The sequence below is a fragment of the Ochotona princeps genome, chromosome 8, assembly GCF_030435755.1.
Source record: "Ochotona princeps isolate mOchPri1 chromosome 8, mOchPri1.hap1, whole genome shotgun sequence".
NCBI classification, from domain to species: Eukaryota; Metazoa; Chordata; class Mammalia; order Lagomorpha; family Ochotonidae; genus Ochotona; species Ochotona princeps.
In genome coordinates, this window is record NC_080839.1 from 14058375 (window position 1) to 14084945 (window position 26571).

At 49.3% G+C, this 26571-nt stretch overlaps 1 protein-coding gene across 1 annotated transcript; it reads left to right on the plus strand.

Moving 5' to 3' along the window:
• Positions 1–5343: 5343 nt before the first annotated feature.
• Positions 5344–25227, plus strand: POLR1B (RNA polymerase I subunit B). The gene is made up of 15 exons (XM_004590828.4): positions 5344–5600; positions 7369–7536; positions 7679–7825; positions 8218–8350; positions 9965–10101; positions 10711–10934; positions 12044–12215; positions 14373–14544; positions 15367–15648; positions 17318–17451; positions 19191–19361; positions 19890–20046; positions 21881–22077; positions 22464–22717; positions 24299–25227. Exons 1-15 carry the CDS (start codon positions 5424–5426, stop codon positions 25179–25181), a joined length of 3408 nt encoding a protein of 1135 aa, XP_004590885.2. The 5' UTR covers positions 5344–5423; the 3' UTR covers positions 25182–25227.
• Positions 25228–26571: the final 1344 nt, after the last annotated feature.

Consider the following 26571-nt stretch of genomic DNA (forward strand, 5'->3'; position numbering starts at 1 on the left):
TTTGAGAAGGGACTGCCATCTGATCGGATCTTGGCACGGAGCAGAGGCATTTAGAAAGTGGAGGGTGCTGGTGAGCTGGGAACAGGGAAGGCATGGAGGTCTTTGTGTGCTGTCACCTGCAACATAGGTTTGAACTTAACCTTTTTGTTACAGTGACATTGGAATTTTCCCCTTCTTGCAGGAGCAGAGTTTAGAGTGTGTGTTTTGGGAAAGTCTGAATCTTGATGGGTTTTCTGGGGAATTTCAATAATGTATCAATGAGGGAAGTGGGGCTGTAAAAAAAAAACAGGAAAAGTTAGTGTTCGTTCCTCATATGGCTTTAAATTTTTTTAAAGATTTATTTATTTTTATTGGAAAGTAAGATATACAGAGAGGAGGAAAGACAGAAAGGAAGATCTTCCATCCGCTGATTCACTTCCCTAAGTGACCACAATGGCCGGCGCTATGCCAATCTGAAGCCAGGAGCCAGGAACTTCTTCTGGGTCTCCCAAGAGGGTGCGGGATCTCAAGGCTTCGGGCCATCCTCTGCTGCCCTCTCAGGCCACAAATAGGGAGTTGGATTAGAACCAGCACCCATATGGGATCCCAGTGTGTTCAAGGCGAGGACTTTAGCCACTAGGCCACCGCGCTGGTGTCCTTGGCACAGGTGGTCACTCCTGCTGTGTCCCCCAAGCTCCACCCCACCAATTGGTCAGTCTTCACATGTTGAGTCCCTGTAGATGCTGGGCAAGGAGGCACAAATGTGTTTGGAGATGTTGTTTCTGGTCTTGGCCCTGTTTTTGTGCGAGTGTCAGCAAGTCCGTAACCTCTGTGTGCCTTAGTTTCTTATCTCATGGAAGAGACCTTTGCCTGACCCGAGGACTACCTCAAGGGCTTTCTGTGAGGACAGAGGAGAGTCGCAAGACTCGGGAACCTTTAGGGCTAAGGTTATCAACGCTGGCCGTGTGCTGGACTAACTAGGGAAGCTTCTAAGAAAAAAAAAAAAAGTTGATGCCCACTCCTGGCCTTCCCTCTCACCCGTCAATTAATCAAAACCTCAGGCAACAAATTCATCCCAAGATGCCTCAAACCACTGCCTGAGACAGGAAGGACACACACTTTGGGAGAATCGTGAATTGTATAAGGCTTATGACTTCTTAAAGAAAATTCTTTTTTTTGGAAACACAGACATTTCTTTAGGAATGACCAGATGTTGACATATCCATTCATGGTCTAGTCAAGTACCATCTAAGCAGGTTCTCTGTTTCTCACCAGGCACCTGAAAACCTCAAAATGTGCTTTCATGTATCCAGTGTATGAAGCCTTGGCAACTGATGTACATAGATAGGAATTTGTAAGTCTTCTAAATATATGTTGAGATAAATTATTTATGTGCAAATAAATTCCCTTGTACTCAATGCCTGTGCTAAGTAAAAACTCCATTTTACCAACATCTTGTAAGTGCCTACATGTTTGTATGACTTATGCATGCTGTGTCTGGGAGCGCTGGAAGGGACAAAACCAGCCAAGTAGCAGTGAAGCTGCAAAGTATGTTTTCACTTTTCACAGACAAGGTTGTGTACTAGGCAGGGGTGGATCTAGCCCTCCTGTGAGTGGGTGGGATGGGGCTCCACTAGCGAAGTGAGAGCAGTGAAGTAACCCCAGAACTAGCATGTGGATGCTGTGGACAACATTCAGTATGCACGTCTGATCCTGGACAAGAAGTCTGTACCTAAGAGGCAATGACTTCCAAAATAAGGCAGTTAATCAATGTTCAAAATGCCTGGAGCATTAAAGTGATGATATTCCAGCTTTGTGTGTTCCCCTTGCTTCTGTCATCTTAGTGTGCACTGGCAGCCCTGGGATGTCACTGGTGATTTTTTCCTGTAAATGACTAGTAAATAGGCCAGGGTTTTTCAACCCATATGGGATCTCTATTTTACCATCTGTATTTTTTTTCCTCCCTAACTCTTCATTGAAAGTGCAAAAGCAATCCCAGACTCATAGGCCATATAAAAAGAGACTAGATGTGACCCTAGATCATCCTTCCAAACGAACTCTAAAATGAAGTGTCAACAATTTCAGCTGCCAAAACCCAGGCCTTGTTTCCCATGGGCCTTGTTTATTGGCCAAGGCACAATGCCCATTGTAAATTGAGTCCAAGGTTGTGAGAGGGTTGAGTTGTGCTTCTAGTAGGGACAAGGTGGAAGGGCTTCTCAGTGAGATTTCCATAACTGGCCAGAAGCCAAGGTCCTTAGGAAGCATTTCACTTACCCCAGGCTTGTAAAGGCCCACAGCTCTCACCTACCTTAGGCACTTAGTCTCAGGATAGCGAGGACTTCATTTGAATGAAGTCATTAATTTGTAACTTGCATATTGCCTCTGATGCTTTGGGGCTCCTTTCTCATGCTCAGCTGGCCTGCGTTTGTGTCTGCTTCCACTCAATAAACACACTTCTGGCACAGAGAAGGCCCTTTCATATTCAGAAACCCTGGCTTGGACACCATAGTTTAGGATACAAATGACATGAAACTCCACAGAGATTCCATGGGCGGGGTGCAGCAGCCAGGCAGACAGCCAGTTATGCACCCAAGAGTGAGATTTGAGGCCTTCAGAATGTTTTCCTTGGGGGCGCTGGATCCCTTTGCTCTGGGAAGTTATCCCTTTGGGGAGCAGGGAGGAAATGTCCATTTATTCAGCACAATCCCTTTTTCTTAAAAAAACAAACAAACAAAAAAAAAAACCTGAAATTCTCCCATGCTCTCTAGGTCCAATAATGTTTTAAAAGATGGTTTTCCCAAGCCTGATGTGGTAGCCTAGCAGCTAAAGTCCTCACCTTGCACACACCAGGATCCCATATGGGCGCTGGTTCTAATCCCAGTGGCCCTGCTTCCCATCAAGCCCCCTGCTTGTGATCTGGGAAAGCAGTCGAGGACAGCCCAAACCCTTGGGACCCTGCACCTGCACCTGCATGGGAGACCCAGAAGAGGCTCCTGGCTCCTGACTTTGGATCAGCTCAGTGCTGGCTGTTGCTGCCACTTGGGGAGTGAATTAACAGAAGATCTTCCTTTCTGTCTCTCTCTTCCTCTGTATATCTGACTTTCTGACAAAAATAATATAAATATTTAAAAAGTGTACAAATAACAATGAAACCACTTAATCACAATTAAAAATGTCTTTGCTTCAAAGGACACCATCACAAAAGTAAAAAGAACTGAAAGAATGAGAGAAAATATTTTCAGATCACATATATGAAGATGATCATAAAATATATGAATAATTATTCAATAATTTTAAAAATCCAATTTCAAAGTAAGTAAAATATTGTTCAAGACATTTATCTCTCCAAAGAATATATACAAATGGGTCAATTGTTGTGGGGTGCAAGAGAGCTCATGCTGACAAGTTAAGGCGGTCTTTATTTAAGGAGTCTTTATTAACCAAGCTTGGTGATGGCAGGGCCCACTAGAATTTAGCAAGTGAAAAGTCCATGGGGCAATTCAGTCTGAATCCAAAAACAACAACAACAACAACAACAAACCCCATCAAAACAAATAAATGGTCATGAAGGTAAAGTTCATTCATTACACTGAAAATTTATGTTACACACTTACAAGTTGTAACTTTTAGCATTCACCTTTTCCTGGCTTCTCTGTCCACAATCCATTACTACTAGGCCTCACCTCCCCCAGAACTCTTGAAAGTACACAAATTAGAAATACAAAGCATCTTTTACTGACTTACCCAAGCAGAGAACAGAGGGTGAGGAATACAGACAGGCAGGCGCCATGCTCAGGGAACACCTGTCCTCGGAGTCTGCCAGCAGCAAACCAGAGAGCAAGTTTTAGGAGTTTTCACCATCAACCCAAAACACTAGATGCCAGTGAGCCTCACAGGAGATGTTATTCAGAGCAGAAAGGGACTGTGTGCACTCGGAAGGGATGAAGGCAGAGAGAGGGAGACAGAGAAGAGCAGTGCAGAGCAGAAAGAGTATGAGAAGAAGAGAGAAGGGACTCCTGACCAGGGAAAGAAACAGAGAGCCACAAGTGTGCACCAGCAGGAGAAAGAGAACACAGGGGCACGTGTGGGGAGTCCAGGGCCGTCAGGTACAACGTGGGCTCGTAACTAAATAGCATGAGTCTTTACAAAATGAAACTGAAACTTAGGGGAACTGAAATCTAAGGGAAGCAACTATCTAAAGCAGTGGCAGGTCCAAAATGGTGGGAGTCTCGTCAGTCTTCAGGGTTGATGTTCACACAAGCAAGTACTGGTGAGGCCAGGAGCTGGAGTGCACGAGTGAGGGAAGCCGGTGATCAAGAGGAAGATTCCTTCCTTATCTCGGCCCTCTAGGGGGGCTTGGGAGGGGAGTGGTTCTGCAACAACGCAATACGCCCCCTCGGGTTCCAGCTGATGATGGGTGAGCCTCACAGGTAGGTGGGGAGGTGTGGCTTTCAAGCTCATGACCCTGAATTAGCTGCCCAAGACCACAGCAACAAAAAGCATCATTAGTTGTTAAGGAAATACAAGTCAAAGCCCCAATTAGATACTATATCAAAAACATAATAAGATGCTTACAATACAGAAGAAATAATAGTTAAGTGCTGGTAAGGAGATGGAAAAACTAGATATTGTGTGGGGAATGTCAGATTGGGCAGCGCCCTTAGGAAACAGTTTTTCACAACCTCAGAAAGTTAAGTCTGGGGACAGCTGTTTAGCCAGGGACTAAGAGGCCCGTGTGCCACTGGATGGAGTTCCTGGGTTCCTTTCTCAGCGCCAATTTCTGACTCAAGCTTCCTGCGCTTGCCAAACACAGCAAACAGCCACAGCAGATCAAATAACTGGATTCCATCACCCACATAAGAGGCCTAGCCCCCACTTTTGCCCTGATGCAGGTCTGACTGTTGCTGGCTTTTAGGAAATGAACCAATGCATGGAAGTTCTCCGTCTCCCACTCTGCCTCTCAAAAGGAGGTGGGGAGGAAAACATGTAAAGTATGGATTAATAGCTACAATTCCTAAAACTAAAAATCCATCCAACACAAAAACGTGTGCAGACATGCATAGCATTATTCATAATGGCCAGACAATAGAAACGATCCAGATGGCCCTTGTACGATCCTTAGCAAGGGAGCAGAACCGAAGAGCTAACATTTCAATTGCGCTTGGAATCTCACTTCCGGTATTTGGGGGAGGAAGGAAGTGAACCGGGCCGGAAGACAGTAACACGGGCGCTGTGGCTCAGCGCTGGTTTTGTACAGTTTCAACCGGCCCTTTAGCGGCGTGGTTTTGGCTCCTCGTCGACCCTGTATTACCGCAGGGCAGAGGGCAGACGAAACAGGGCGGGGAACTACATTTCCCAGCAGGCGCCGGGCGCCGAGTCCGGCCGCAGTTCCGTCCGCGTGCGGTGCAGCGGTCGCCCGCCTGCCTGGGCCTCTGGGCGAACACATGGATCCGGTCGGCCGGTGGCGAGGCCTGCCCGAGGGGCCCACCCTGAAGCATCTGACCGAACCCTCTTACGGGGTCCCGCGGGAGCAGCAGAAGGCAGCCTTGCAGGAGCTGACGCGGGCGCACGTGGAGTCGTTCAACTACGCGGTGCGCGAGGGGCTCAGCCAGGCGGTGCAGGTGAGCGCGGTGCCTGCAGGGCCGTGGAGAAGGTGCGGGGTGCGGGAGCCCCGGCTCCTGGTGGCTCTGTGATGGTGCTCCGGGGCGCCCCAGGACCTCGGAGGGGCCGCTGCATCGGTGCACCTGTACTTAACGAGCGTGACTTTGGAGGAGCGAGGAAGTGGCACGTCCCGCCCTCTGCCACGCACCCAAAGACTCGCCTGAACCTCTGGATGCATCGTGGACTGTAATGTTGCCGGGTCAGCCTCCATCTCCTCCTTCCCGAGCTCCAAAGAGGAACTCTTGGGTGCCTATAGCCAATGACAGACAGGTTAGAGGAAGGGGTACCGGAATCGGAAAAGCCAGCGTGAATAGGTGGGTGGCTGAGGCTGGCGGAGCTCAGGTGAGGACGGTGGAGGATGGGCTGCTAAAATAAGCATCGCCTGGATCCCCAGGCACTAGAAGGCAATGGACGCTCTGGCGCGCTCCTTCTAGGGCTTTTGCGATTGGGGGCTGGGCAGTCAGTACCCATCCCATAAAGAACTGCCCTGCCCAGGGCTTGTGCAGGCTTGGGTGGGAGCACCTGGGAGGTGACGTTAACCCAGGTGGTGGAGGAGGACGACAAGATTAGGGGAGTTCCTGGGAAGGAGCAGGTTGGGAGGCCCCAGGGAGCTTGCGCTCTCACAGGGTCCTGTCTCCTGGGAAGGTGGTCCCTGGACCCAGGCCTTGCGAAAACAGTGAAGGAAGGCCAGGATTGAGAGGCTGTGTAGTGTAGAACAGCAGCGAGCGCCTCTCAGGCCATTGTTTTAGTTGAAGTAGGTGAAGCAGATTTGCTCTTCGTAGGTAATGATATACCTTAGCCGGTACCCATCACACTATTGGGAAATATTTGTCCCCGTGGCAGATAGCTATTCTTGTATTTGTTTACAGTTCCCCGTTTAATGCTCCATCCTTTAGATGTGAAATGTATAGATAAAAACTTGGAAACTCTGGGTTGGATCATCTCATGAAGAGAGGGACGCGTGTATTCCCTCTAGGTTCTGTGGCTGGTGCAGGAGGGCAGGCCAGAGCTGGCTTGTCCTCAGCGGGAATGTGGGGCTGCAGGGAGAGAGGAGAGACTTGCCTGGGCACGCTGCCTTCCACTTTGCTCGGGGTTGCCTGCAGGTGGGAGCCTCAGTGATCCTGATCCGAAGGCTGTTCCCATCTCCTTGCTCTCTTAGCAGGAATCGGAGGGGACATGGTAGGGCTAGAGAAGGCAGACAGTTAGTTCCAGGACCAGGAGCTTTTTTCTGCTCCCAGTTGTCTCCTGCAGGCTAAGAAAAAATCTTGAGTTAATGTGTGACGTTTTTTTTTTTTTTTTTTTAACATTTGTTTCTTTGAAAGGCAGAGTTAAGAGAGCGAGGAATCTTCCATGCACTAGTTCACTCCTTCGATAGTCAGCTAGGAGCCAGGAGCTTTTTCTGGGTCTGCCATGTGGGTGCAGGGGTCCATGCGGCAGGGTTATCTTGGGCTGCTTTTTTAGGGACCTGGATTGGAAATAGAGCCATCAGGATTGGAGCCGGTGCCACAGGAGGTAGCTTTTTCCACTACGCCACAGAACAGGGCCCAGATGACAGCCTTGGGTTCTTCGTGAAGTTAAGAATAGAAGCAAGTGTGAGCTTCATTTTCTTGTTCTTCGTATCGCACTGGCTCTGTAGGTACCCATGCTCATGGAGCAGCTGGGCTTGGCAGGAGTCTCTAAAAGTGCCTTGGCTGGGCGAACTGGATAAGCATGCGTCCTGTGTTTCAGGCCATCCCTTCCTTTGAGTTCGCTTTCAACGATGATCGCATCACGCTTACCATCGTGGACGCCGAGATCAACCCACCCACAGTTCCCAAGGGGACCATCTGCAAAGAGCTCAACGTGTATCCGGCCGAGTGCCGTGGCCGAAGGAGCACCTACCGCGGGAGGCTGATGGTGAGTGCTAGCCGTGGCGGGCTGTGCCCAGCTCTGCCTCCTTCGTGCTGTTGTGCAAGCACGAGCTGTTCGACGTGGTGCGGGGCCTTACTCTGGCAGTCTTCACTGTTCTCAGAAGTTGTTTTTTCTTCTTTGCGCCTAGGCTGATATCAACTGGGCAGTAAATGGCACCTCCAAAGGAATCATTAAACAGTTTCTCGGCCATGTCCCCATCATGGTGAAATCCAAGCTTTGCAACTTGTATGGGCTTCCTCCCCAGGCCCTCATCAAACATCACGAGGAGCCAGAGGTAACTCCAGGCCGGCCAGCCGACTGCTCGGGGCTGGGAGCCAGGCTTCCTGGACAGGGACAGATGAGATGTTAACATCTCACCTGCACAGGCTTGAGGGTTCCTGATGACTGTTCCCTGAGGCGGAATGAACAAGGGCATATTTTGGGGCAAGACCTGGGAGTTTACTCTCTGATTTTCTGAGTCATACGTTTTTTAGACTTCAGGAAAATGTGTGTTTCAAGCCATCCTAACGCACAGGACTGCTGTGCTAAGTGTCTGCTTCTGACAGGAGGATTCTGTGGATGTATGAGGACTCACATCCCTTCTCCTCACCAATTCTTTCTACGGTGGCTTCGTGCTTATAGCTAGTGAGGTATCTTATTTAGCAAAATTTCCTTCATCTCTGACAGGAAATGGGAGGCTATTTTATAATCAATGGGATTGAGAAAGTCATCCGGATGTTGATTATGCCTCGGAGAAATTTCCCCATTGCCATGGTACGACCAAAATGGAAAAGCAGAGGGCCTGGCTACACTCAGTATGGTAAGTTCTCTTTGAAAAGTTTTAAGCCAGTTTTAAAAAAAAAAAATACATACATCCCCAACAGGTGCAATAGGTGGGAAAAAACAGGGTTTTTCTCCTATTTATTTGATTTTTTTTCTGCTTAGCATTTCTATGTAAAGATCAGATAATGAAGGCAGGGAGGAAATAGATGTTGGTTAGAAGGTGCTTCCTTTAAGTTATAAGAGAGTCGGTTCTAGGCATCTGATGCAGGGCCTGGTGATGATAGTTAATAACACTGCTTTTTTTTTTCCTTGTGATTTGGAAGAAAGTGGATTTCAAGTATCCTGACTGTAGGGCATATACGTGTGTTCCTGCATATGTGCACACACACACAGATGGTAACTGTGGGTCGTGACTGATGTTTTGCCCAGTTTTATTGTGGCTGTCGTTACCCAAAGTACACATGGCTTGTTTCCTTCACTCGCGGTCGGGTCGTGTCCCAAGAAGTCCACTGTAAGGTGAAGGTATGCAGCGGAATGTGCTGTGCTGTGTACCTAAGCTAGGTGCAGACCGTCTGAGCTTGGAACACCTGACTGAGCCCACAGCCAGGCCTGTACCCCTGTTGGGTACACAGCCAGGTGGGTGTTCTGTAGGCACAGTGGAATGTGAGAGCTCAGGGTTGACATGTTGGCCATGTGGTTCTGTGCAGCTGGGGTTGCCTCCCCTCCTGGCTGTGTCACTCACTGGGAGCCCCTCATGCTTCGTGCACCTGGCCCAGCAGGAGGTCAACATTCAAAGTTGTCTTAAGATTTTTTTTTTTTTTTTTTTTTAAGAAAATCCTAATTTCATCCTGGGAAACCTACTTCCCTGCAACAGTGCATTCTTTTTTTTTTTTTTTTTTTTAATTTGGAAGAAATTTTTACAGAGAAGGGAGAGACTGAGAGATCTTCCATCTGCTGGCTCACTTCCCAAATGGCCACAATGGTCAGAGCTAAACTGATCTGAAGCTGGGAGCCAGGAGCTTCTTTCCAGTCTCCCATGTAGGTGCAGGGTCCCAAGGACTTGAGCCATCCACCGCTGTTTTTCCAGGTGAAAAACAGAGAGCAGGATCAGAACTGGAGCTGCTGGGACATAAAGTGGCCCTTCCGTGGGATGCTAGCGCTTTGCGCAAGCCTCTAGATTATGCATTTTTATATCACTGCTTGTGAAAATGGAGTCTGGGCTGACCTGTTGTGACAGTGCCCCTGGAGGTGTCGCTGGCTGACAGTCACTCAGGCACCGACTGGCTTCTCCAGGCTGACAACCAGCAACCCCTGGCCCCAGACAACTCCCCCTGGTGACTGAGGTAAAGGTCAGCCCTTCATTGTAGCTGTGCACATCACACCCAGATGCAATGTCGGCACGGCCAGATGGCCAGACATGTAGTCCTTCACATTGGTTGATACTGAAATACTGAAAAACCTAAAATCCTGCCTTTCTCCATGTGAGCTCTCTCATGTGGGTAGTAGAGATGTAAAAAGCCGATTTTGCACCCAGTGGACATTTAGTAAGACCTACAGACGTTTCCGTTGCCAGTCATGGTGTGCTCATGTGTGGTGTGTGGTGCTGCTCGCAGCAGCCACTGACCCCGGTGTGTGCCGCTTGCTTCCACAGGCGTGTCCATGCACTGTGTGAGGGAGGAGCACTCTGCAGTGAACATGAACCTGCACTACCTGGAGAACGGCACGGTCATGTTGAACTTCATCTACCGGAAGGAGCTATTTTTTCTTCCCTTGGGATTTGCACTTAAGGTGTGACTCTCCAAATGGATGTGATTGTGGTTAGGGTGGGAGTCCTGGGGAGCCTCCTGTGCTTGGGGAAGGAGTCCTGGGGGATCCTGCTGTACTTGGGGAGGGAGTCTTGGGTGTCCCGCCCATGCTTGGGGAGGGAGTCCTGGGAGGGACCTTCCTGTGTGCACTGCGTTGATTCCTCCCAGGGAAGTGCATTCTGTGTTAGTTGTCTGTTGCTGCTTTACCTCCGTCCAGTAGGATGTGTCCCTGGCAGTTCCCCTATATCAGGAACCTGGGAGGACTGGCCCTGGTGGTTCCAGAGAACATGGCAGAGGCTGACTTACCTGGGGCGTCTCGTGTTGTCCTTTTCACCTTATTCTCTTGGTCCTGTGGACCTGGGCTGGTTGACTGTGGGAGGAGTCTACCAAGGTTGTGAAGTGCCTGCAGCTGAGGCCCCCGCGCAGGCTGTCATCCACGCAGCGCTGTGTTTTAGTTAGCAGAGGCAGTAGTGGAGCACCCAGTCTACTTGGGTAGTTAAATAGTCAGAGGAGAAAACTGCTACTAAATGAGTAAAATGTCTTGCCTATCCCCTGCGAGCAGCTCAGGATAAAGTTTTTCCCCTTATTGCAGGCCCTCGTCAGCTTCTCCGATTACCAGATTTTCCAGGAGCTCATCAGAGGCAAAGAGGACGACTCTTTCTTCCGGAACTCTGTCTCCCAGATGCTGAGGATTGTCATGGAGGAGGGTTGTTCCACCCAGAAGCAGGTCCTTAACCATCTTGGCGAATGTTTCCGAGTAAAGCTCAACCTTCCGGACTGGTACCCGAATGAGCAGGCTGCGGAATTCCTGTTTAAGTATGCATGCTTTGCCACGTCTGCTTTCTTGGGGTGGGAGGGGACGGTGGCTCCTTGCCCTGCCTGCAGTTTGGGCTGGTGCTGCTCTGAAAGTCGGGGTGAACCTGGGGTAGAATGCAGGTCCTGCTGGTAGGGGCTGGCCGTGTCTCTGTAGCCATCCTTACATTTCTGTCACTCTCTCAACTTGCTCACTCTCTTCCTCCCAAATGGTTTCATTTGATAGTACTGCATTTTTTCCCCCACTTTTATTTTTAAATTGTTTCAGATTTCCAAAATCATGTCCAAGGTAGTACCTTGAACACATGCGTGCGCGCTGACTGTCACACTGTACCACGTTCACTCGATGGCTGTCGTGTGCAGAGATACACATTTTTCCTTGTGCACGATTTGAGAGTTGCAGATACTGTGTGTCCCTTCATGTCCTTAAAGTTCAGCTCTAGACGAACTTTGTGCAAAAGGTTGCCGCAGGCTGCAAGATGAACGTGGCAAGTGTGGCCAGTAAACTCAGACACGATGCTTAGTTTTAATGAAGTGGAAGTATCCACATGCTTGCTCCTGTAACTGGCCGGTACAGTGCTAATCCTTGAACTTCTGTTCTGTACTTTCACACATATCACCCCAAAACAGGAAAAGCCTTCTCCCCTCCCCCGTTTGAATAAGGATTCTTGTTTGTAAGCATACATTAAGTACGTACTGATGATCTTGGTCAGAAAGACATTAACAAGTATTAGCAGGGCCCGGTGCAATAGCATAGTGGTTAAAGTCCTCACCTTGTACGCACCGGGATCCCATTTGGGCGCTGGTTCTAATCCCAGTGGCCCTGCTTCCCATCCAGCTCCCTGCTTGTGGCCTGGGAAAGCAGTCGAGGACGGCCCAAAGCCTTGGGACCCTGCACCCGTGTGGGAGACCCGGAAAAGCTCCTGGCTCCTGGCTTCGGATTGGCTCAGCTCCAGCTGTTGCGGCCACTTGGGGAGTGAACCATTGGACAGAAGATCTTCCTTTCTGTCTCCTCCTCTCTGTATATCTGCCTTTCCAATACAAATAAATCTTAAAAAAACAAAAGTATTAGCAGCTGAATTTCTTAAAGCATTTTCTTTCTGTTTTGGCAGCCAGTGCATCTGCATCCACTTGAAATCCAACACTGAGAAGTTTTACCTGCTTTGCTTCATGACTCGGAAGCTCTTTGCTTTAGCCAAAGGCGAGTGCATGGAGGACAATCCTGACAGTTTAGTGAATCAAGAGGTGCTCACGCCTGGCCAGCTCTTCCTTATGTTTCTGAAGGTAAGCGCATCAGCTCTCACCACGTGTCCACATGGAGGAAGGTGGTGACACCTGGTAGAGTGTGTCTGCATGTTCAGAATGCCCGATTTTAGATAGAATATGCAATTTTGTTTTTTGTTGTTTAGCAGTAAAAACAAGCAGACGGGCCCAGTGCAATGGGTCGATTGGCTGATCCTCCTGCATATGGGCACTGGTTTGTGTTCTGGCTGCTCCATCTCCCATTCAGTTCCCTGCTTGTGGCCTGGGAAAGCAGTGGAGGACAGCCCAAAGCTTTGGGACCCTGCAGCTGTGCGGGAGCCTCATAAGAAGCTCCTGGCTTTGGATCAGCTCAGATCCAGCTGTTGCAACCACTTGGGGACTGAAGCAGAAGATGGAAGATCTTACTGTCTCTCCTTCTCTATAAATCTGCCTTTCCAATTAAAATAAATATTTCTTTTTTTTTCTTTTTAAGAAACCATCCAAAATTGTATCCGAGAGCATCAAATCTTGGTCACATCACGAACGGTGTGAACAGGCTGGGGTGTACCTGGAGCTCAGTCTTTTCTTTACACACTCCCTGTTTGTAGATTCACCTGCTGGCTCAAGTTTATTGGTGACGCCTCCCCTCACCCCCGCGGCCCACAATGCTTGGAGCTTTTGCAGTCCGTCTCTGGATGCTGCCTTCCCAGCTGGGGCCGACAAAAGTGCATCTTCTGCGTGTTTCAGCCCCAACACTGTCCATGAGTGGTCTTTTCAGGGTCTGTTTAGTGCCCTGTTTTTCGTATTTTTAATGTGCTTTTTAAAGATTTACTTATTTTTATTGGAAAGGCAGATATACAGAGAGCAAGATCCTCTGCCCGATGGTTCACTCCCCAGGTGGCCGCGACAGCTGGAGCTGAGCCAATCCAAAGCCTGGCACCAGGAGCTCTTATATTTTATTTTATTTATTTATTTTTTAAAGATTTATTTATTATTTTTGTTGGAAAGGCAGATACAGAGAGGAGAGACAGAGAAAGATCTTCCATTCGCTGGTTCACTCCGCAAGCAATTGCAATGGCCAGAGCTGAGCTGATCCAAACCCAGGAGCCTGGAGCTTCTTCCAGGTCTTCCATGCAGGTGCAGGGTCCCAAGGTCATTAGGCTACTGCACCAGGCCCGGCACCAGGAGCTTCTTATGAGTTTTCCATGTGAGTGCAGGGGCCCATCCTCTACTGCTTCCCATGCCACAAGCAGGGAGCTGGATGGGAAGTGGAGCAGCCAGGATTAGAACCAGCGCTCATTTGGGATCCAGTCATTGGAGGTGGAGGATTAACCAGTAGAGCCATTGCAGTGGCCTCTGTTGTATAGCTACTGACACTTTCCACTGGCTTAAGCTAAAGCCTGGCAGGTCATGCTTAAGCTAAAGCTCTGTCCGGTTCCACAGCTGTGTCCAGCTCCCTGGCTGACTCTCCTGGGCGTTTTTCCTTTCCTGTTACGTTTCTCATCCCCTAGCAGAAGGAAGTTTGCCTCGTCCCCACTGGCCGGTTAGCTGATTTGGAGCCTTTGAGGGCTTGCTGGTGGGTTTTGTTCTTGGGAGCACGGGAGCTGCTGCTTTGGTGTCGGTGTGGTGGTGATTGCTGATTTCTGGCATGGGGATGTGGCAGTTGCTTGATGAGAGCCTTCCAGTTCAAAGCTGCAGTTAGTTTCCATTTCTGCCAAAGCAAACAACTGATCCCATTAACGTGGTTCAGCCGGAGAAGTGGCTCTGTCCCCATCAGTGTCTGAAGAGCCGTGGTTCCACCTCACCTCACAGGGGACATTTGACAACGTCTGGAGACATCTTTGGTTATTACCACCTAAGAGAGTGTGAGTGTGTGTGGTGTGGTGTGGAGAGGGGGTGCTGTCCTGGCAGGTGCAGGCCAGGGATGCTGCTAACAACCAACAGTACTCAGGACAGCCCCTTCCAACAGAGTGTTCAGGTGGCCAGGTGGCTGGTAGGTTAGTGTCTTCTGTCCTGGGAACCTGGTGTGGCTGTGTACTGAAAAGCTGCCATTCAGGTCTGGGGGCTTCATTGTCTTCCCAGAGCAAGTATACTCACAGCTAGCCTAGGTTTTGTGTTACAAACTCACACCAGCATCAAGATAGAACTGGCGATGATGAAAGCATGTAACGTTGGAAAATTTCTTTTTCTTCATTTCAGGAGAAGATGGAAGTTTGGTTAACATCTATCAAAATTGCCCTGGATAAGAAAGCTCAGAAGTCCAACGTGTCCATTAACACTGAGAATTTGTTGAAGATCTTTAGTATGGGAGCTGACCTGACCAGGCCATTTGAATATCTTCTGGCTACTGGGAACCTGCGTTCCAAAACAGGTGAAGTGAAGCAGAGAAGCCTCTCAAACGTCTTACATGCTGTGGAATTACGTGTAGTTGCCAAAGGAGGTTCTTTAAAAAGAAACTGTCTGCTTTCCCTGAAGTCTGATTTCACGGGCTGCCTTTCGACAAGCGTCTGTCAGAATAGAGGGCTTTCACCAAGACGTATGGGTAGCTTAAACCCAGTTCTTAGGGCTAAATACATCTCTTGTGCCTCCTAAAAAGATCTTCCAACTGCTGTTTCACTCCATGAATGACTGCAATGGCTGGAGCTGAGCCGATCCGAAGCCAAGAGCCCTGGGCCTCTTCTGGTTCTCTCACATGAGTGCAGGGTTCCAAGCACTTGGGCCGTCCTCCTCTGCTTTCCCAGGTGCATTAGCATGGAGCTGGATCAGAAGTGGCACAGCTGGAACAGAAACAGATGCTCCTACGGGGTGCTGGCACTTGCAGGTGAAGGATTGGCCAGCTGAGGCATTGTGCCAGCTTTTTCTTGTTTAAACAGATGCTGCTAAAGCGGGTGCTGTGGTTAGCAGGCTAAGTCATGCTGTGATTTTGGTTGCTACTCAGATGAATCGAGTTACCTGATGTTCTCCCACAAAAGAGCTGGTGGTGGAGGAGCTAGGGAGCCAGCGGATGTGATGGGAAGCTTTGTGTTGTGTTTGTGTTTCACTGTGTTTGTTAAAATCTACTCACCCAAGCTGAGTGAATGTCAGAATAACCCACTCTATGATCTTCTGAGTGTCCTGAGGTCTTATCTTCTCTAGGAACTGGTTTTGTTTCGTTACGTTTGACCCGCTTTTGAGTGACGTCTGTTTTGTTAAGGTCTGGGCATCCTGCAAGATTCTGGACTCTGCGTTGTGGCCGACAAGCTGAACTTCATACGCTACCTCTCCCACTTCCGCTGCGTGCACAGAGGGGCTGCATTCGCCAAGATGAGGACCACCACGGTCCGCAGGCTGCTCCCGGAGTCCTGGGGCTTCCTGTGTCCCGTGCACACCCCTGACGGCGAGCCCTGTGGCCTCATGAACCACCTGACTGCCATCTGCGAGGTCGTCACGCAGTTTGTGTACACGACGTCCATCCCACCGCTGCTCTGCAGTTTGGGTACGTGACCTGCTCTTATGCAGCATGCTCCTGGGTCAAGTTCACCTTCACACTTAAGGAGAGATTGCTTTTTCTTCTCCCCCGCCCCCAAAGATTGATTCATTTTTGTTTGAAAGGCAGGTTTTACAGAGAGGTAGAGAGAAGGTCTTCCATTCGTTGGTTCACTCCCCAATTGGCCTCAATGGCCAGAGCTGAACTGACCTGAAGAAGCCAGCAGCTTCCTCCAGGTCTCCCACCTGGGTACAGTATCCCAAGGACTTGAGTTATCCTCCGCTGCTTTTCCATAATCACAGACCTGGATCAGAAGTGGAGCAGCTGGGACAGGAACCAGTACCCACATGGCATTCTGGCACTAGGGGGTGGAGGATTAGGCCACTCTGTCACCGCACTAGCCCCAAAAGCCTTTTCTTTCACTGTCCTGCAGTCCTGGGCTCTCTGGTTGTGATTTGGAGACCAGGCATGTTCAGTGTCTGGTTCTGCAGCAGGATTAATGATTAGACGGGTAAAACTTCTAATTCCCAGGGGTCAGATGGTAGTAGGGATTCTCCAACAGCAGAGAGCTTTGAGTCAGAGGTCCGGAAGGGTCAGCTTGACAAGGATTCCTTCCAGTTACAGCACGGCCCGAGACGAGGGAGCCCCAGAGAAAGAAGCCCAGACGTACTCAAACTGAGAATCTAAGCAGTGTAATGTGTACGTTCACCTTTCACAAGGAAAGGGCTAACTTTGCCACCAGCAGTTTTAGCGACCAAAGCCCGGGAGAGGATGGAAAGGAGGAAAGAAAAAAGGAACGTGATGGGGCCACACACCCCACTGCTGCAGGGGAGCCGCAAGTGTTTGCTCTGGCTTGGAGGAGAAGGCGGAGCAGAAAACAGTAACTTGTTGCAGCTGAGCTGGTCAGGTGGCGGAGAGGTGAAACATTGACTGTCCTCAGAATGTGTGCAGGGTTCCTGGGCAAGCAAGACTGTTTTTTTGTAATCACAGCTAGTTCCTAGTAGTGGTGCTTGTGTTCTGTCAAGTCACTGCCACACTGAGTTGGCAAGTTCTCAGGGAATCATAGTGAGCGGTTCCTGCCAGGCTCTGGTCACAGCGTGTTGGGCAGCTGGGCAGTATCCAGCTTCTGTTGAAAGATGCGGTGGACTGTGGATGTCGCGCTGTCCGTCAGCACCATGACGGCGAGCTTACCTGATCTGTTTATCCCTGTAACAGCGCAGCACAGCCTCATGCCCTGAGCAGCACTGGGCATCAGTGCAGTGCTGTGCCTGAAGTGCCGGGCCAACTGCAACAAGGACGCTGCTTTACTGTCAGCAGATACAAAGCATCCCCATCTCAGCTGGAAAGGCACACAGCAGGCTGCGTGTCCTTGAATGACCCTAAAAACACCCTTAGTATTGGCTTTTGTGACTATCCAGACTCATTGCAAATAAGAATGATACAATTTTGAGAGCAGCTGGATGTTTTGGGGACTTGAATGCTAGGCTGTAAACAGTGGGTCTGTGGGTCCACGGAGACTGCCTTTCCACCCCTCTGCCCCAACTATCTCTGAACGAGTGCAAACGGCTACCTGCTCCAAGATGATAGTTGATATCTACACACTGAAGAAGGTGTGGCGGACGTGTGAGGAGTTGGCTAGAGCATCCTGACATGATTGTCCTGTCTGCTCCGTCACCAGGGGTCACACCTGTCGATGGGACTCCGCAGCGACCGCACAGCGAGTGCTACCCTGTCCTGCTGGATGGCGTCATGATGGGCTGGGTGGACCAGGAGTTGGCTCCTGGAATTGCAGATACCCTCCGTCATTTCAAGGTGAGCATGAGTCTCTGGGTTGTCACTGCACCTGAACTTGGGTTTTTGTCCTTTGCCGGTTGATGAGCTGGCCCTAGGACAGTCTCTGAGTGGTCCAGGGCAGTCAAAAATGGGTCAGTTGGTCAGTGGGTTGATGCTCATTCTAGAGGTGCTTACTTATTCCCATAGGTGGCAAAGGCCTGAGCTATACTGGCCTTGGTTTGGATCTGGGCCACATCGGGCCCATTGGCAGGTTAGGATGGTCTCTTGGAGACCCCAGTGTAATACATTTTAGCTACTTCCCCTTATTAATACCAGTGGCATATAAATGATTTCAAAATAAGAACATTTTGGGAATACTAAATGAAGATCTATGAGAACTAAGTCACACTTTGTCCTGCTTTTTTTTTTTTTTAAGATTTACTTATTTTTATTGAAAAGATTTACAGAGATGAGAAACAGAAAGATCTTTTATCTGCTGGTTCACTCCCCAAGTGGCTGCAACAGTTGAAGCTGAGCCAATCTGAAGCCAGGAGCCAGGAGTCTCTTCTGGGTCTCCCACATGGGTACAGAGTCCCAAGGCTTTGGGCTATCCTCTGCTGCTTTCCCAGGCCACAGGGGGTTGAATGGAAAGTGGAGCAGCTGGAACACAAACCAGTGCCCTTATGGGATCCTCATGCTTGCAAGGGGAGCGTTAGCCAACTGAGCCATCACGCTGGGTCTTTTAGTTCTTTTTTTTTTTTTTTTTAAGATTTATTCATTTTTATTGGAAAGCCGGATATACAGAGAGGAGGACAGACAGAGAGGAAGATCTTCCGTCCAATGATTCACTCCCCAAGTGAGCCGCAACGGGCTGGTGCACGCCGATCCGAAGCCGGGAACCAGGAACCTCTTCCTGGTCTCCCACAAGGGTGCAGGGTCCCAATGCATTGGGCTGTCCTCGACTGCTTTCCCAGGCCACAAGCAGGGAGCTGGATGGGAAGTGGAGCTGTTGGGATTAGAACCGGCGCCCATATGGGATCCCGGGGCGTTCAAGGCGAGGACTTTAGCTGCTAGGCCACGCCGCCGGGCCCTTTTAGTTCTTTTTTAATCAAGCTGTTCTTCGGGTGTGCCTTCATGTGACTCTTAGATTTTCTTGGGGAATAGTTTCTTGAGGACATTAGTTTTATTTTTCTTACCTCTCAAGCAGAAGGAATGTTCTCATTTAACATTTAAAACTAAAGCCAGTTGGGCATTGTGCAACAGACGCCTGCATCCTGCACCTGACTGAGTGCCTGGGTGGAGTTCTGCCTCTGCCTCCTGCTGGTACACACGGAACACCCAGGTGGAGGTCCTGGCTTTAGCCTGGCCCAGCCCTGGCTGTTGCAGGCACTTGGCAAGTTAGCCAGATAACTAACCTTTAAAGCAGATAAATGGAACAAGATAATATTGATAATCTATTGCATTTTTAACAGCAGGAGCTGGGGTTTCATGTAATACATCCTTGTGCATGTTCTTGGTCATCCTTGCGCCCAGTGTCAGTCATTGCTGGTTTCCTGGTATCATGCCTGAGCTCTCAAGGAGGTAGAGCCTTTGTCCCTCTGGACATGTTGACGTTGGCATTGTGTGTGGGGATGACACTGGCTCGGAGGGCATTTTGCGTAACTTAAGTTCATGGGGTATTGCTTTTCAGATCTCCTCCAGTCTCCCCTTCTACCAGCAGGGTGGCGATCGGGCGTGTCTGATGTCAGGCATACCATACTCTCTTTGTTGCAAAACAGGTGTTGAGAGAAAAAAGAATCCCCCCTTGGATGGAGGTGGCCCTTATCCCCATGACGGGAAAACCCAGCCTGTACCCGGGTCTGTACCTTTTTACCACTCCCTGCAGGCTTGTCCGGCCTGTGCAGAATGTGGAACTAGGCAGAGAAGAGCTGATCGGAACTATGGAGCAGGTACGCCTTGTCCGTGATGGGGGGTGTGCTTCTGTGGGACTTTCAGAGAGCTGAGGTGGCTTTATTCCAATTGTTACATTAACAGAGAGACATGTGAAAGCAAGGTAAACTACCTTCTGCTGCCTGTGCCCGGCACTAAGCGGATGTGTGTGTCTCACTGCGGGAACCTGGGAGGGACTTGTGCTCTCGGCCCCTCCCACTCAGCCCCCACAGCCCCTTTGTGCTTGGCTCTGTCTGAACTGGCTGGTGAGATGCAAACATCCCATGAGATTTGCCTGTAGTCTTTGCCACCATGCATGCTGTTGCAAAATTAGGGACTGTGTGCTACTTAGAAAGTTCTCCCTCTACAATTGGACCAGCGTTGATTAAGAATGACACACAAAAGGCACATGGGGTTGCTGACAGCAGGCCTACCCTTCGCCACGCTGGGCTGGGCGTGCTTTGCGACGCCTTGCAGGAGCAGTCAGCTGAGGTGCTGCTGGGCACTGTTGTCATGGGCCCTTAGCACGCTCCTCCCTCCCTCCCCAGCTCTTCATGAATGTGGCCATCTTTGAAGATGACGTTTTGGCCGGAGTCACCACGCACCAGGAGCTCTTCCCTCACAGCATGCTCAGCGTGATCGCCAACTTCATCCCGTTCTCCGATCACAACCAGAGTCCCCGGAACATGTACCAGTGCCAGATGGGTAAGGCGGCACAAAGGGCAGGGAGAGTTGCACTTAGAGAAGCGAAGATGCGGGAATACCCAGGTCCCCCAAGCCCACTGCCCAGGTGGGACACAGACACAGGACACCTTCACCCGAGATGTTTCCACATGTCTTCCTGACAACAGGGACTTGCAGACCTCATATGGTACTGTTTGGCCATTTCGTAATCCTTATTCAAACTTTGGCCAGTCTGGCCAAAAATCATGTTTTCTTTGCAGCAAGCACCCAGCTGAAGATGACACGTTGTTCAGTCTTTTTTTTTTTTTTAAAGATTTATTGTTATTGGAAAGCCGGATATACAGAGGAGGAGGAGAGACAGAGAGGAAGATCCTCCATCCGATGTTTCACTCCCCAAGTGAGCCGCAACGGGCCGATGCGCTCCGATCCGATGCCGGGAACCAGGAACCTCTTCCGGGTCTCCCACACGGGTGCAGGGTCCCAATGCATTGGGCTGTCCTCAACTGCTTTCCCAGGCCACAAGCAGGGAGCTGGATGGGAAGTGGAGCTGCCGGGACCAGAACCGGCGCCCATATGGGATCCCGGGGCCTTCAAGGCGAGGGCTTTTAGCCGCTAGGCCATGCCGCCGGGCCCGACACGTTGTTCAGTCTTTTGTGATATGGACATTTGAAAAAAAAAATTTTTTTTTAAGAGTGTGCATCCATTTGAGATACTGTGTCTCTGTGTTTGAAGCTCGTGAGCCGTGGTGATCCCCTGTATGATATCCACACCCGGTGTTCTTTCCTGCCTAAAGCTTCAAGTTTGCATCACCTGGAATTTCCCTTCCCCCCGAAAGTCTTCCTGTAACATATTTTAGAGTACATATCACTGGCCACGTGTTCTCTTGGTTCTCATTCATCTTGAATCATTTTTACTTCATTTTTACTCAAGGGTAGTTGTTACTGGATGGAGTAGGGTACTTCAAAAAAGTTTCTGCAAAAGGAATTTGAAATCAGTTTATTTGGGTGCAAAAATGTTTGAACTGCACACAAAGGATATTCGAGCAATTCATGAAAAATGCAGATCACAAAGAAATTATACATGTGGATCAATAATTTTTTTGGACTCCAAAAATATAATTCCAGTTTTTCATGAGCACGTTGCTGCGCTCTCAGGCCACTATTGCAGAGCTGGCAGTGTAGTCAACTTTGGAAGGTTTATTGAATTTTTTTCATGTGATTATTTCTAAAGCTCTTGCTTCTGCTTGGTTCTCTGTTTCCCCTGCTGAGGCTCAGCTGTGCCTTACCTTCAGCCCGTGAGTTTGTCTGACAGCCAGTTAACTTTCTTTTCCCTTCTCTTGCATCATGCTCAAGGCCTTTTGCTGCTTCATTGCAAATACACTTTTTATGTTTCTATCTACAATTCTCATTTCTTTTTGTAGTCATTTCTGTTTTCTGAAGCTTCATACCTTCTTTAATTCAGGATGTATTTTTCCTCACATGTCTGAGCATAGGTTACGTAAGAGGGTTTGTCTTTTGAGTCGGGTTCCTTTCTTTTCCTCCAGTAGTGCTAGATCATGTTTGTGTCTTGCCTTTAACTCTCTCTATGCCTTTCTGCAGACTGTGTGTGTCTCTGAGCTCAGAACAGGGTTGTTGGGAATGCATTCATACATGGACATGGGGAGTTGCACAGGAAATGTCACTCTAGTTCTTCCCCATCTGGTCATGTTAAGCTCTACTTCATTTGCCATAAGCACAGCCACAATCGCTGATTGGTTCAGTCCCCTGTGATGCTATGGTCTGTGACCTTTATAATCAAAGTAAGAAGCAGAACAAAGCAGAAAGTGGTAAGATGGTGTTTTCTTTCTCCTCTGTAGGCAAACAAACAATGGGCTTTCCACTCCTCACTTACCAAGACCGATCGGATAATAAACTGTACCGTCTGCAGACGCCACAGAGTCCTTTAGTGAGGCCGTACATGTACGACTACTATGACATGGATAACTACCCCACCGGGACCAATGCCATTGTGGCCGTGATTTCTTACACTGGCTACGACATGGAGGATGCCATGGTGAGTGTGGCCGGCAGATGCAGTACACAGCTTCGCGGTTCTTGAGGTTTTGAAGACTGTGAGATCCCTGAAGAAATATTTTATGTCCTCCAGTACTGAGTATCTAGCATGTTCTGGAACATCATTTCTGGTCTAAGTTGAAAGTGGGCAAGCCTTGAGGAATAGTACCTGAGTATTCAGGCATGCATGTTTAAGCACATACTATGAGTAATTGGTGATGAATGTATTCTTGGATAGGGCTACCCTTTACATGTGTACATGTATGTTTTCTGGGTTTTAATGATTTTGGTGATTAGGAAATTGTGGGGAAGAGTTTTAAAATCTAATTATCCCAAACCAAGTGTTAAAGTACTTATACAGTGTTTTCAAAATCCTCCTCTTCACAGATCGTGAATAAGGCTTCTTGGGAACGGGGCTTTGCCTACGGAAGCGTCTACAAGTCTGAGTTCATAGACCTCTCTGAAAAAATCAAGCAAGGAGATGACAGTTTGGTGTTTGGAGTCAAACCTGGTGACCCGCGGGTTTCGCAGACGTTGAACGATGACGGCTTGCCGTTCATAGGAGCGAAGCTGCAGTATGGGGACCCATATTACAGCTACCTAAACCTCAACACCGGGGAGAGCTTTGTGGTGTACTATAAGTAAGTGTCCAGCCGACTTGTAGAAGCTGTCTGTCAGTGCAGGTGCTGGCAGTCAGTGGCAGTACTTCTTTAGGTGGGGGGAGCCCAAGTGGTAGCTCACTCGTTGTCTTAAGTCAGTATGTGCTGCTGTAACAAAATGCCCCAGTGAGGCTGGGAAATTGATAGGAAGAACAGAGTGTCTTTCTGGAAGTCGGGGTGAAGGTACCAGCAGATGCGATGTCATTCTTCAGAGATAACACTGCCCAGCTGTCCTCAGGAGGAGGAAGGAGGAAGGGGCCAACAACTGCCTGGCACCTCCTACAAGCTCACTAATCCGTTCCTCATGACTTGTCACATCCTAAAAGCCACAGCATGCACGCGGAGGGGAAAACATTCAAGCCGTAGCTGCTGTGGTCTTTGTCATTACTGAATCGTCACTGTGTAAAGCAGAGAGTTGCATGTCTGTTGTACTAAGTTTTTCTATTTCTTGCTTTTGGTTCATTAGAGTTTGTGGAGGTTCCCCTCCGAAAAAATACTTTTTTGTGCAAGTTATATCTTCTGTCTCAGACATGCTATCAGGAATGCTTCCCAGCCAAAATGTTACATTTACTATGTGTCTTCTTTATAAATATTAGCAAATTTATCACTTGCAGTTTTTTTTTTTTTTTTAAGATTTATTTGTTTTTGCTGGAAAGTCTGATTTACAGAGAGGAGAAAGAGAAAGCTCTGCTCACTGGTTCACTTCCCAAATGACCACAACAATTGGAACTGATCTGATCCGGAGCCTGGAGCCAGGAGCTTCCTTTAGGTCTCCCACACAGGTTCAGGGTCCCAAGGTTTGGGGTTTTTCTCTTACTGATTTCCCAGGTCACATGCAGGGAGCTGAAAGGGAAGTGGAGTAGCCAGGATATGAACCGGCGCCCATACAGGATTCTGGCAATCGCAAGGCAAGGACTTTAGTCCCACTATGTTGGGCCCTATATTTCTTCTTAAAAAAATAAATTTGATAGCTTAGCAGCTAAAGTCCTTGGCCTTGCACACACTGAGATCCCATATGGGCACTGGTTCAAATCCCAGCAGCCCCACTTCCCATCCAGCTCCCTACCTGTAGTCAAGGATGACCCAAAGCCTTGGATCCCTGCTACCTGAAGGGAGACCCAGAAGAGGCTCCAGGCTCCTGACTTTGGATCAACGCAGCACTTTGGCTGTTGTGACCACTTGGGGAATGAATCATCGAATGGAAGATCTTCCTCTCTGTATATCTGACTTTCTAATAAAAATAAAACTTCAAAAAAATAATAATAAAATTAACTTTTGTGCTGTTACAGCAATAGTGTTTATTTCGGTAGGTTTTCATCATCGCTCTTCAGCAGTGTTTGCTGCTCGTTTCCCTTCAAGTGAACGCTCTTCTGTAGAGAACAGAATCAAAAGCCTTGCTCCTGATTACTTTAAGGGATACCAAGTATTTATATCGGTGCGGGGGGCGGGGTAGAGGTAAGAATCAATTACAGACATCCTTTATGAAGCACTAATCACATGGACGAAGCTGTGTTTAGCAATTTCACCAGTTTGACGTTTCTGTGTGGTTTCTGTTTTCCTAAGGAGTAAAGAAAACTGTATTGTGGACAACATCAAAGTGTGCAGTAACGACAGTGGGACTGGCAAATTCAAGTGCATCTGCATCACCCTGAGAATCCCGCGGGGGCCAACCATCGGAGATAAATTCGCCAGTCGTCACGGGCAGAAGGGCATCTTGAGCTGCCTGTGGCCAGCGGAGGACATGCCCTTCACCGAGAGTGGGATGGTCCCCGACATCCTGTTCAACCCTCATGGCTTCCCGTCGCGTATGACCATCGGCATGCTGATAGAGAGCATGGCGGGGAAGTCTGCGGCCTTGCATGGCCTCTGCCACGACGCCACCCCCTTCACCTTCTCCGAGGAGAACTCGGCCCTGGAGTACTTTGGCGAGATGCTCAAGGCTGCCGGCTACAACTTCTACGGCACCGAGAGGTTGTATAGCGGCATCAGTGGGCTGGAACTGGAGGCTGACATCTTCATAGGCGTGGTCTATTACCAGCGCCTGCGCCACATGGTCTCAGACAAATTTCAGGTCAGAACAACTGGAGCCAGGGACAAAGTCACCAACCAGCCCATCGGGGGCAGGAATGTCCAAGGTGGTATCCGCTTTGGGGAGATGGAGCGGGACGCCCTGCTGGCTCATGGCACGTCCTTCCTGCTTCACGACCGCCTCTTCAACTGCTCCGACCGCTCCATAGCCCATGTGTGCGTAGAGTGTGGAAGCTTACTCTCGCCTCTGTTGGAGAAGCCGCCCCCGTCATGGTCTGCCATGCGCAACAGAAAGTACCACTGTGCACTCTGTAAGCGCAGCGACACCATCGACACTGTGTGTGTGCCTTACGTGTTCCGGTATTTTGTAGCTGAACTGGCAGCTATGAACATCAAGGTGAAGCTGGATGTCGCATAATCTGAGGCTGCTCTTCTGAGTTAGGAGATGAAAATGCACCATACGGGTGCTGCTCCATTTATGATCCAGCTCCCTGTTGGTGCACCTGGGAAAGCAGCAGCAGATGACCCGAGTGCTTGGGCCTCTGCACCCATAGGGGAGAACCAGAGGAAGCTCCTGGCTCCCCACTTGAGCCTGGTCCAGCCCTGGCTCTTGGCAGCCATTTGGGGAGTAAACCAGTGGATGGAAGGTCTGTCTTCCTTTCCCTGTCACTCTTTCAAATCAAAAAGTATATATATATTTTTAATTATAACTTTCATTCATTGAACACTACTCTTGCATTTTTTTTCCCCCAAGAATTTGAGGTCTGGCCTGGTGTAACAGCTATGAAGTCCATTTCTGGTGTATTCTTTGCAGCCCAGAATAGGCCAGATTACGGTACCCATGAGCTTACCTTGGTTCAGGTCTGGGGCGAGCCAGACGGGACCAATTCATACCACCCTCTAGCAAATCCAAGCACCAGAATGGTATATGGGTCATGCCAGGTCAGGTTGCAATACCAGCCAGTTCACACTAGGGAACTGGGGGCTGGCTGGGCTGGGCTAGGCTGTAGTTCCTACCAGCATGAGCTGGAAATGGGGACAGGCCAGACCTGGCCAGGCTATAGCACCCACTGGCAAATGCTGAGGTGAGGCGGGGCATACATACCAGACAAGGCCATAGCACCCAACCAGCACATGTGAGACCCAGGGGAGAGTGGGTGTAACCAGTAGGAGGGCTGCAGAGAGACCCCCTTCTGGGCCACTATTCCCACTGGTGAGCATGAGAGCTAGGATTGAGGGCAGACTAGGCTGAGCAGGGCTACAACACCTGGTGGCCTGCATGTAAGCTGGAGCCGGAACAAGCCAGGCTGGGCAGACTGGTGTCCTTACCAGAGGAGAAAAGGATACAGAAATGCAGTGATGTCAACAGAGGGACAGAGACTGGAACGAGGGGGTTTAGTTCCCATTGCAGTGGAAAACAGGACAGAGGCAGGGCGCAGGTTCTCCCACAGGGACTCCGGAAGGACTCTATCCTGTTACACTTGGATTTTGGATGTCTGGTCTGATCTGTGACATATCTCAATTGTCTGAAGTCTCCTTTCTCCTCATTATAGCTCTCAGCAAAATCAGCTACATGCCCAGACTCTTCTCCTGGCCATACATGACCCCTTCAGAGGAACAGGGATCAGGCACTGAAGCCCTGGGTTAAAATGCCTGCAGGTCTGTTGGACATTTTACAGGTGCAATTTCCCCCTCAGCTCTTCTTTGCAGTCCATCATGCATTCCTTGCCCCTCAGCAATTCGGACTGACCCTGACCCCCGGCACCGCTCCCCTCCCATGAGACTTTGCGATGCCCCAGTTTTGCATC

Excerpts from the sequence above, each read along its gene's own strand:
- POLR1B (XM_004590828.4), top strand. The coding sequence starts at position 5,424 with ATGGATCCGGTCGGCCGGTGGCGAGGCCTGCCCGAGGGGCCCACCCTG. Across the intron at positions 14,545-15,366 it reads GAACCTGCGTTCCAAAACAG|GTCTGGGCATCCTGCAAGAT; the intron begins GTGAAGTGAAGC and ends TGTTTTGTTAAG. Across the intron at positions 17,452-19,190 it reads ATACCCTCCGTCATTTCAAG|GTGTTGAGAGAAAAAAGAAT; the intron begins GTGAGCATGAGT and ends GTTGCAAAACAG.